Raw genomic sequence first — 10,414 nt, forward strand, 5'->3', positions numbered from 1 at the left:
TATATGAAATCAAAGGCACTTGTGCGAAGACTTGAGTTTGAGTCCTCATGATCTCCTTTTTTGCAGTATTTTTTCTACATAAAACTGACGGACTTGACTAAATGGTCCGGCCAGGCACGCGAGAACAAAAGCAGAGAGCCTCATACAGAAGGTATCTGTACGACGTGTACATACGAAAGTGGGTATAATTTGGCAAAGGTCTTAGGTAGCTGTCCCGATGCTCGCATATATCCAGAATTTATTTCATGATTTCCTGCGATATGCGTTCACTGGGAAGAGACGTCCTGTCGACTATGAGGTGCCTACGATGGCTTCGTAAAATCTCAAGATGACAATGCTGGCTCAGACTCTCTACGGTGCTCATATGGGGTATGGTGTGCGTGTGTGCGCTCATATGGGTGAGTGTATTCGCGTATATATGAGCACTTGCGCGCTATGAAGTGTTAGAAAAACACGGAAGTCGTTCTTTCAATTTTGAGCATTCGATCGATGCAATTTCAGCCGCTCGCTCGCTCGGGGTGACGGTCATTTCAATCCACTTGCTAGAATGGATGTTTCAAAACAATTACCAACACCTCCAATTCCCTGTTGTGTGCCCATTTGACTCTATTTTTCTCATTCATCCTCTATTTGTTTGGGTGGTCATCGCCTATTTGATAGACTACGCTAGTGCTACTGACCAATTATAAGAAAGTGAAACCACACAACATGCTATCTACTCTTGTTCAAAGAAAGGGGTACATATATAGGGGGAACCAATACTCGTGTAGGTAAAGCACTTATTATTATCTATGTCTGATGAATTCCTTTGAGTTACGATGGGTATGAACTATTGCAAGGTGTAGGAGAAGACGACGTTGGGCAGCTGAACTGAATATTATTATTCACATGTCTTTTATCTTCATAGGTGCTTTTTTTTCCATATGGGTATAAATAACTATTCAAAGGGAAATTGGTTAGAGTAGCAATTAATAAAATTCATATGCTCTGTAGCGAATTTTCTTTTGGTGCGTCTCCGCAATTGGGAATATTGTTACTGAATTGCTCCATTAACTAGATTGTATGAAGTATATGAACATTCCTCACTTGATTTCCTCGAACGGTAGCAACGCCGATTGTGGTGAAACTCAAAGTTACATCAAAGCCATGTTAGGTAGCTGTCTCTAGCAACAAGAAAGTCATTTCTACTTGCGTAGCATTCCCGTGCACAATATCATTTTTTGATCATTTTTTGCATTTATAATGCTTATCATTTTTTGCATTTCTTCCATGCAGTTTTGGCAGCTCCCATGATTCGACATGAAGACACGGCATGACAGTGGTTTCAGTCTCGTCACATATAAGATAGTCACTCCAACACGGTTACTGATGCCTCCTATTCCCAGTTATGTGTCCATTTGACTCTTTGTCTTCTCTCATGTATACCTTGTTGTTTGTGTAGTTGTTGCCTACTTGATGGACTAAGCTAGTGCTACCAATGAGTTAAAACAAAGTGAAGGCACACAACATGCCATCTACTAGTCTTCAAAGAAAAGGGTATATATAAAGGGGAAATCAATATTCATGTAGGTGAAACACTTATTATTTATGTACGTGTGATGAATTCCTTTGGGTTACAATTGGTATATTGTTACTTATATAAGCTGTACACATCCAAGAAGCTTGAGGAGGAGGAAGACAACGGCGGGAGGCTGAACTGAATTGAAGATTATCATGCACATGTGATTTTTGTTCAGTGGTTCTTTATTGCAATATGTTTTCAAGTTATAAAAAAGGAACTCTATGGAAATATAAGTAAATTTTGAAAGAGAAATTGGGTAGATTAGCACCGAAACCATTTATCTACTGGGGGGTGGGCATCTTATCCATGAAATTATTGTTAATTTGTGCCATTTACTGAATTGTAAAAGATTTATGAATCGTTCACTTGAGTCTTTCACGTGGCAGTGACACAAAACGCGATGAAACTAAAAGATACATCAAAGCACTTCCAAGTCTCTGTCCCTTAGAGCATCTTTAACAACATCCCTATAATAGAACAGCAAAAAATAGTTACTGCACACCAAGAAGTTGGTTTTGCCTCACTTGAATTCTTTTTGCTCCAACAACAGCCCTAAAATAGGGCACAAAACTGCTCCAAGAGCTGCCCTATATTAGGCACGACAATTGCATATATATTTAACGAACATATTCATATCAAACTCATCTCAAATAATTACAGAACAAAACAATACAAATACTACAAACATAACATTAAATTTATCAATCCAAAACATCAAATTATTACATAGTTCATCACACAAATTGTTAATTATACAAATTATTTATCACATGATACAGAGAACATAAAGATGAAACTAGGGATGTTGTTCCCCACTCTTCCCTTTCCACCGTTGTAACCACGCTTACCACTTGCGTGGTAGTGGATATGTATAGTAACAGCGGCTCGGATTATGTGGGGGAGGCGAGCAATGGGTTGGATTGTAGGAGGCGCTTGAGGTCTTCGAACGCGGCCCTCACCTTATCCGCTCCAGTAGAACTCGTTCTTGCACAGGACTCGATAAAGCGGCGGGGCCTTTCTCCTGAGCCTGGATATGAACCGGCTAAGGCTTGCCACGCAGCACGCGAGCTTCTGGACCTACCAAATTGTTTCTGGAGGTTTGAGGTTGATGATTGCTTCTATGGGTTTGCTCGCATTTTACTCTTCTATGGGACTGTCTCTTTTCAATTTGTTCCCAAGATCTCAAATATCCAACAAGTCGGCGCTAGGCAAATCAAACTGAATATGCTATTATGCCCTTCTCCCTTGAATTTTACAGTATGAAAGCCAGTTCATGTGACAGGAATTTTGCCTTCTATCTGTACAACATTGTGTATTCTTGATGCAGCATGGTAGAAAGTTCATGCCCAGGAGTTTTACATGTAGTGCGACAAAATGGCAATCCCTTCGGAGAAGCTCAGTTATGTAAGGCTAAGATAATGGTAATTCTTGCTGAAGCAGATAAAAGAGTAGGAACACGATTCATGAAGAGCTCAGTTATAATTACAATTACAAAAGCTAGCTAGTTCATGGTTCCATCACTCGGTCACAAGTAGACGGCAGCCGATAGATAATCTGCAGGGAGAACTGCTTTGTCATATCTAGATAGAAACGCACGGCGGCTTCGACGGCATCATCAATGATGGCAATCATAATAACCAAGAAGAAAGGAAAAACGAAATTGGAGCGAGCCTAGATGCCGCAATAATAGAGGGCCGGCACATAGAGAGGAAGAAACTCAGAGAAAGGTGCATATTATACATGGCGAGGATGAAGGAGGAGCACCGCCCGCAGACATCATGCCTTGAGAGAAGCGGACCGTCGCACTGATTTCACCCGAGGGAAGCACCGGAGAAGGCTCTGCTGGTGCTGCGGGTGGTGTTGCGGCGGAGGCGGTATGTATGACAGGAAGAATGACGGGTCGTTGTCAAGCGCTTCCTTGTAGCCCTCGAGGACCGTGACGATATCGTCAAACTGAGGTCTTCTTTCCGGGTTTGTCGCCCAGCACTGAGATATCAGATGGCTCATGGCCACAGGGCACGAAGCAGGTAGCGGTGGCCTCGCATTCTGCAAAGAAAATTAGCTGGTGTTACAAAAAGCATGTAGAAATCGACAGTAAGAATAAACAAATATTTGCCCAAACTTAAGAAGTATGCCTATGGTGGTACTTGCCAGATATTTATGTTTGTTGTACAATACAAATTGGGGAATTATCACGAAATTCAGCGAAGAATAACATTGACAGCTGAGCACACCAACACACTTCAATTCTCGAAACTGAGCTGACGAACGTGCTATGTATACTTATCAAGCACATAAAACAAGATATCTGTCGGATGACGGACAAGCAATTCTACCATGGTATGCCACGAATCAAAATTAGTCTCCAGAATCTGGGAGCGAGAAAGTAGCATCCACACATAAAACAAGTGGTCCATCAACAAACATACCTTGAGGGCGACAGCTATAGCAGCCTGCTCAGGTGTCATCTCGCTGAATGGAACCAAAGCAGTTAAAATCTCCCACAAGACGATCCCAAAGCTGTACACATCGACTTTTCTAGTATGGTTTTTCTCCTTGATCATTTCAGGAGCCATCCACCGATAGGTCCCCGTAAACCCCTTGCCGCTACCGCACTGCGACTCCAAACATGAGATCCCGAAATCCGCCACTTTGACGGACATATCTTCCCCGAGAAGCACGTTCTCTGACTTCAGGTCCCTATGGAGTATCCCCTGTGAGTGCAGGTAGCTCATCCCACGGGCAATGTCTAGAGCTAGTTTCAGAACTAGTTCGATGGGGACTGAATGAGGCTCTTGCTGGTGTAGATACTTCCTAAGGGAACCCCCTGCCATGTACTCAGTGATGATACAGAACACTGGTGGCTTCTTGCATGCTGCAACGAACTGCAAAATCAGAAGATTACCATTATATTCCATTCCAAACAGAGACTTAACAAGAAGGGTTGATACACCAAAGTAACTAAGTATTCCAATCATTTCAAATACAACATGGATCATAAGAAAAATTGTTTCAACCTTATTACTGACATATGTTCACAACCCAGCATGTAAACTTTGCTTCATAGAAAAGCACAGTATGAGATATGGAGAATATTCGGAGGTTGGCAGTGCCTAAAAGCAGATACAGAGAACAGTATGAACTTAAGTAGTACCAACCATAATACCGTTTGAACTTTCTAGCTTAATAATCCATTTGATGCAGCCAACTAAACCTTTTCTCCATGTGACTTGTGGGGCCGAGTGAGACAGGGCCACACTTAGCAAAGGGAAAAGCGGGATTGATATTTATCTGCACATGAACTATCTATCTATCTATCACTCTCCGAGTCGATTCTCGTTATTAAACACTTAAACGATAAGATGCGCTTTTCTCTGCATCTGAAAGCAGTTAAGACTTAAGAGTGGGCGCGCCCTACATGGTCCACCACCCACTTTAATTAGAAAATCCATGTATCTAACGTTATCGGCTTATCGTGTACAGAGCTGTAGGTGTCGTGAACTCGTCAAGCCTTCTGCGACACTCTTGTCCGAAATATTCCGTTTTACCGCCATCCAAAACCACAGAGAGAATAAAAATATTTGCAAGGTTGCTTTGGTGCACTTAGTCGTCCAGACTGTACAAACAGGGGCTCTAGTAACATAATTTAGGCAAAAGTACAAAGTGCTATTGCCAACTAAAAGTCATGGTTTACGAATGGACAGCAATCAGTATGGAGACAGTGAACTACTATGGAGGAAACAAACAATCATGCCTTACTAAAGATTTGTTCCAGCAGATCCATAAGTGTCAAGGGATTTCACCATCACAAACATTAACTACTACCTGAAATTCACAATTTATAAGTGTAGATGCTTTGTGGCCCGCGGTTTCTTTAACGGAAATCGCCGAGGAAGGACCACTGTTTTTTTTCCTCAAAAAAGAACAATAAAATTGATAGGGGAAAGAAGCTTGTCTGCCATGTTCTTTCCCTCTTGTTCAGGTTATACATGCATACATAGTGTAAAGAGGCATGAACAATTATTTCCCCTTGTCGATCCAACCGACGAAAGCGTAAAGTTTGCACCTTTAATGTGAAGATCGGTTGGGATGGCAAATCCTCAGGCATGGGCACCAACAACACAACCAATTTACTACGCAATTCAGATTCATATATATCTAATCTAATCTAATCTAACTAATCCGTGGTGAAAACAATGGCTGAAAGAGAAGGTAAAAAATGGGTTGGGAGTAGAGAGCGTACGGAGAGGATGTTGTGGTGGCGGAGGCGGAGGAGGAGCGCGACCTCGGAGGCGAACTGGCGCTCGAGCTCGGCGGCGAGCGCGGCGTCCTCCTCGGGCTGGCTGACCATCTTGATGGCGACCTCGCGGCCGTTGTAGCGGCCGGAGTAGACGCGGCTGTGGCGGCCGGAGGCGAAGCGCGCGCGGATCTGGAGCTTGGAGAGGTCGGCGCTCCAGAGCTCCTCGCCGCCGCCCCGGATCTTGGCCCCCGGCGGCGCCACCAGGTACTTGGACCAGGACACCGCCTTCTTGTAGTCCCCCAGCGACAGCCGCCGCTCCAGCCGCCTCCCCGCGCCATCCCCGCCGCCCTGCTTGAAGCACTGCAGGCTCTTCATTTCTTTTCTCCCCGTCGGCGGAGCTCACGGCTGTGGCCTCCGGGGGGAGCGGGCGGCTAGAAAACGAGGCGCCCGGAAATCACTCCGAATCAGATCGGATCAGATCAGGCCCGGGGCTCCCGGCGAGTAAAGGCGGAGGGAGAGATTTCAGGCCCTACATTTGTTGCTCCTTTTCTTTACCCGGCCCTACATTCCAGTGTCCTCCGACCTTCCATTCACATCCAATGGAAGAAACGGCAGAGGATGGTGGTGTGTGTGTCTGAGGGAGGAGGAAGAAGGTGCTGCGAAGCTGCGGGTGATTGCAGGAGGAGGAGGAGGAGGAGGGCGATGGGTGCCGTGGTTTTGGATAGCGGCCAGCAGCGGGGAGGAAGGAGCCAAAGAGCAGAGCAGAGTAACATGCGAAATGAGATTGCTTTTGGATGGTTTGGCAGAGAGTGATACAGTGAGTAGGAGAGTGACAGTGGGTGAAAGTGAAAGTGAACCAGGACTTGGTCTTGAGAGCCATCGTCTCTCCTCTACTACCAACAGCCTTGACTTGCTTAGGATATTTTTTCTTCTTCACGAATACGCAAAGATTGTGTGTGTTTTCATTGAGAGCAACTCCAACGGGGCGACCCAATCGGACGCGTGCTTTATCCGCTTCTCGTCCGTTTGGGTCGGCCAGGCAGATGTGCGCGTCCGCATTCTTAAATGGGTCGACTTGACCGCCCAACGGCAGGCTGACCCAAATGTGCCGGCATGGAAAAAAAACAGCTAGCATAAAATAAGCATAAGTGGTCGGTCAACTGCCGGCCAAAGTCCACTTAAACCTAATTACACATTAATTAAAACATAAAAAAGTCTGAGCCACCCCGCACGCTGCCCAGACGTCATCGGCCTTGCCCTTACCCTTGACGTCCACGTCGCCATCGCCACCGGTGAGATCGATGAAGATGGGAGCAGGGCCAGCCCACCCGAACACCGCCTGGTACGCTGCCAGGGCAGCCTCCTCCAGTGTCTGTTGGGGCGGCGGCATTGCGGCTAGCCGCGCGTGCTTTTCCTCCTCCTCCTAAAGCCGGAGCGTCTCCGCGTCGCGTTGCAGCATCGCCTCGTAGCGCATCTGCCGCTCGCCGTCGGCCTGCTCCTGGCGGAGCCAGTGCGCCTTTCAACGCTCAAGGTGGGCCGCCTCCTGCGCCGGCGTCGCGGCGAAGTGGACAGGAGGCGCGCTCACACACTCACGGTATTCGTCCGTCCAAGTGTAGGCCTCCTCCGACCAAGTGGGTGGAGGCGGGGAGTGTGTCCGCGTCGGCTCCGGCTTGGGCTCGACGGGCGGAGGCAGGACGAAGAGCCGGGTGTGGACAAAGTCCCCCTCTGCCCACAGGGCAATAGCTTGCTCCAGCCCATCCCAGTGTGCGTCCTCCTCGAGACGGCTAGCCTCCAGAGCGTGCTGCAGGGCCTCCTCGAGGGTGGCTTGGTACTCTGCCTCCGCCTCCATTTCCTCCGGCTCTACCCGCGTGGGCAGCGGTGGAAACGGCGGCGGGATGGCGTCGACGCCTGAACGCCATTGCTCCTCGTGTTCGAGGGCAAACCAAGCCTCCCAGTTGGGAGAGTCGGCGGCGTACTCCGGCATCCGCCGCTGCTCCGACGTGAGCTGCACGCGGCCTCTGCGCACCTCCTCGTCGTGCGCCCGCTGGGTCTGCGGAACCGCTGGCACCGGGATCCGGTGCGGATCCAGGTGCCAGTGGTGCGGTAGCTTCACGTCGGGGTAGGGAAGCGGCTGCATTTACTCCCAGCGCCACCGCGCTTGGTGCACCGGGATGTGCAGGCGCCGGCGACCTAGGCGAAAACGCGCCGGCGCCGGAGGAGGAGGGGGAGGAGGAGCACGGGAGGACGAGGCGCCGGGGGTGCCCTTGCCCTTACCCATGCCGCTGCTACTGCCGAAGAGGCCCATCGCGTGCTAGGGAGGATGAAGATGGTGCTGCGAAGCTATGGATGATTGCGGGAGGAGGAGGAGGAGGAGGGCGATGGGGGCCGTGGTTTTGGAGAGCGGCCAACAGCGAGGAGGAAGGAGCCAAAGAGCAGAGCAGAGTAACATGCGAAATGAGATAGCTTTTGGTTTGGCAGAGAGTGGGAGAGTGACAATGAGTGAAAGTGAACCAGGACTTGGTCTCTCCTTGGCTAAGAAGAGCCTTGACTTGCTTGAATATTTTCCTCACTCGACTGTGGACTTGTTGAATGAATGCAATATGATCGCATTTTTTTTTCTTCACTTATACGCAAAGGTTGCGTGTCTTTTCATTGACAGAAGGAGAGTTGTAGCATCGGGGTTACAATCAGTGTGCGAGCAGGCGTGGTAGCGAGCGTAGGAGCAGAAGAGAAGGCAAGGGGTTGCTCGCCCCCCCCCCCCATACAACCACAAACTAAGTGCCGGGAAGGATGTTTCTAAGCTCGTTTGCGCCTGCCTTAGCCCATAGGCGCGCCTCATCTTTGATAGTGCCGAAGAAAGATGTGGGTGATTGATGGTCGGTTGTCGTCGAAGGTGCGTCCATTACCATGCTTCCGTAGCCACCATGCAGCGAGGATTATGAGAGATGACATGCCCTTGCGAGTTGAGGCCAGAGCATGGTCACATGACACCAGGCAGTCTTGTCTGGAAGGGAGTGCCAGAGATCGGTAAGTCATATGTTGCCCTCACCCAACCAAGAATCTAATGCTATGCCTGCCTAGAGAATGAGCATCCTGCAAGAAGATGTTGCATCATTTTGGGTTCTTAATCGAGAAGGCGCATGTCGCCTCATGGGGTAGGCCGTGGCGGGCCAAGCGTTCCTCCACCCAACATCGGTCTTGCATGCACAGCCAGAGGAAGAATTTGACATGAAGCGGGGCCCATGGCCTCCACGTAAGATTCCAACGGGGGTTCGAGCGCCCCGTGGATATCCTGCACCCAGGAACATAGGTGAAGGCCATCTTCGACGACATGTGTCTTGTGATGACGTCGAGAGACAAGCCGGGAGATGAGAGGGGTGATCTCGGCCGCGGATCTACCATTGGTCCAATGGTCGGTCCAGATTTTGCAGTTGGCACTGCGAGCCAAGGTCACATATCGTAGAAGCCCTGAAGATGGCGCAAGTTGGCTCTGAGACACGACAAGGGCCTGAGTAAACTCTTGCGTGCTTATGTCGTACAAGCGTAAGCATCAACAAGAGTGGAGCACGCTACATGTTGAACATGTGTACATGTACGTAGGTCTGGGTTTTGTATGCCGCACCTGTAGTGTCTCTTTCCCTTTGTATTTACTTGTATCTTGGGAGACAAGACACCGGTCGCACCCCTTGTACCTATATATATATGTGCCTAGTGCACGATCAATCAATTATCGATGCACCAAATCATTCTCTACATGGTATCTATCGCAAATCGATCTCCCCACTTCCGCTAACCCTAGCCGCCGCCACCGCAATCTTCCGCTGCCTTCGGCGCCGCCCCACACCGCCACCGCTACCCACCTCCCCGCCGCGCCGCCCTCCTGCCGCGCCGTCCTCTCCACCCCGCCGCGCGCGCCCTCCTGCCGCGCCGCCCTCCTGCCGCGCCGCCCCCTACACCACCTCCTCACCGCCACATCGTCCAACCCCTTCGCCGTCGACCCTGCGAAAATCCGCGACATCAACGTCCATGCACGCGTTCCCGTCGTCCTCGACGCCTCCAACTCCACGTACTTCGTGTGGAAGACGTACTTCACGCTGCTCTTCCGCGAGAACAACCTCGTGGATCATGTGGATGGCACCGTTGACTCCCGAGCCATGGTGGATGACGCTGAGTGGACCGCGATCGACGCCACCATCATCCGGTGGTTCTTCACCACCATCTCCAAGGACCTGTTCCACACAGTTGTGAGCACCGGCGACGACGCCTGCGCCTTGTGGGTCAAGCAGAACGGCCTCTTCACCGACAACAAGCTTCAGCGCCGCGTTTTTTTGCAGCGGGACTATTTTGACTGTCACCGGGATGAACAGTCCATAGATGACTACTGCTGCCACCTGAAGACGTTGGCGGATGAGCTCCGCGACTTTGGCGCCAAGGTTGATGACGACCTCCTCCTCAGCACGCTCACCGCCGGCCTCAACGAGGACTTCGACGACGCCGCCTCCAACCTCACCTTGATGCCGGAGCCCTCCTTCCCCAAGTTTGTGGCGTACTTGCGGTTGGAGGAGCGCCGGATGAAGGGGGTCAAGAAGCTCATGTAGCATCACGCCCTCGCC

General features: G+C 49.7%; 1 protein-coding gene across 1 annotated transcript; it reads right to left on the reverse strand.

The window, feature by feature from the left end:
* Positions 1–3,004: 3,004 nt before the first annotated feature.
* LOC123059737 (serine/threonine/tyrosine-protein kinase HT1) lies at positions 3,005–6,595 on the reverse strand. Its single transcript, XM_044482221.1, has 3 exons — positions 5,805–6,595; positions 3,991–4,446; positions 3,005–3,607 (listed from the first exon to the last, which is right to left on the reverse strand). Exons 1-3 carry the CDS (start codon positions 6,174–6,176, stop codon positions 3,338–3,340), a joined length of 1,098 nt encoding a protein of 365 aa, XP_044338156.1. The 5' UTR covers positions 6,177–6,595; the 3' UTR covers positions 3,005–3,337.
* Between the last annotated feature and the right edge of the window lie 3,819 nt (positions 6,596–10,414).

Source organism: Triticum aestivum, chromosome 3A (assembly GCF_018294505.1).
Source record: "Triticum aestivum cultivar Chinese Spring chromosome 3A, IWGSC CS RefSeq v2.1, whole genome shotgun sequence".
NCBI lineage: Eukaryota > Viridiplantae > Streptophyta > Magnoliopsida > Poales > Poaceae > Triticum > Triticum aestivum.

Bases quoted from the DNA above. Each gene is read 5' to 3' on its own strand.
- LOC123059737 (XM_044482221.1), bottom strand. From the start codon at position 6,176: ATGAAGAGCCTGCAGTGCTTCAAGCAGGGCGGCGGGGATGGCGCGGGG. The intron at 4,447-5,804 runs GTACGCTCTCTA...CTGATTTTGCAG, and splicing joins GCCACCACAACATCCTCTCC to TTCGTTGCAGCATGCAAGAA. The intron at 3,608-3,990 runs GTATGTTTGTTG...TTTTCTTTGCAG, and splicing joins CTATAGCTGTCGCCCTCAAG to AATGCGAGGCCACCGCTACC.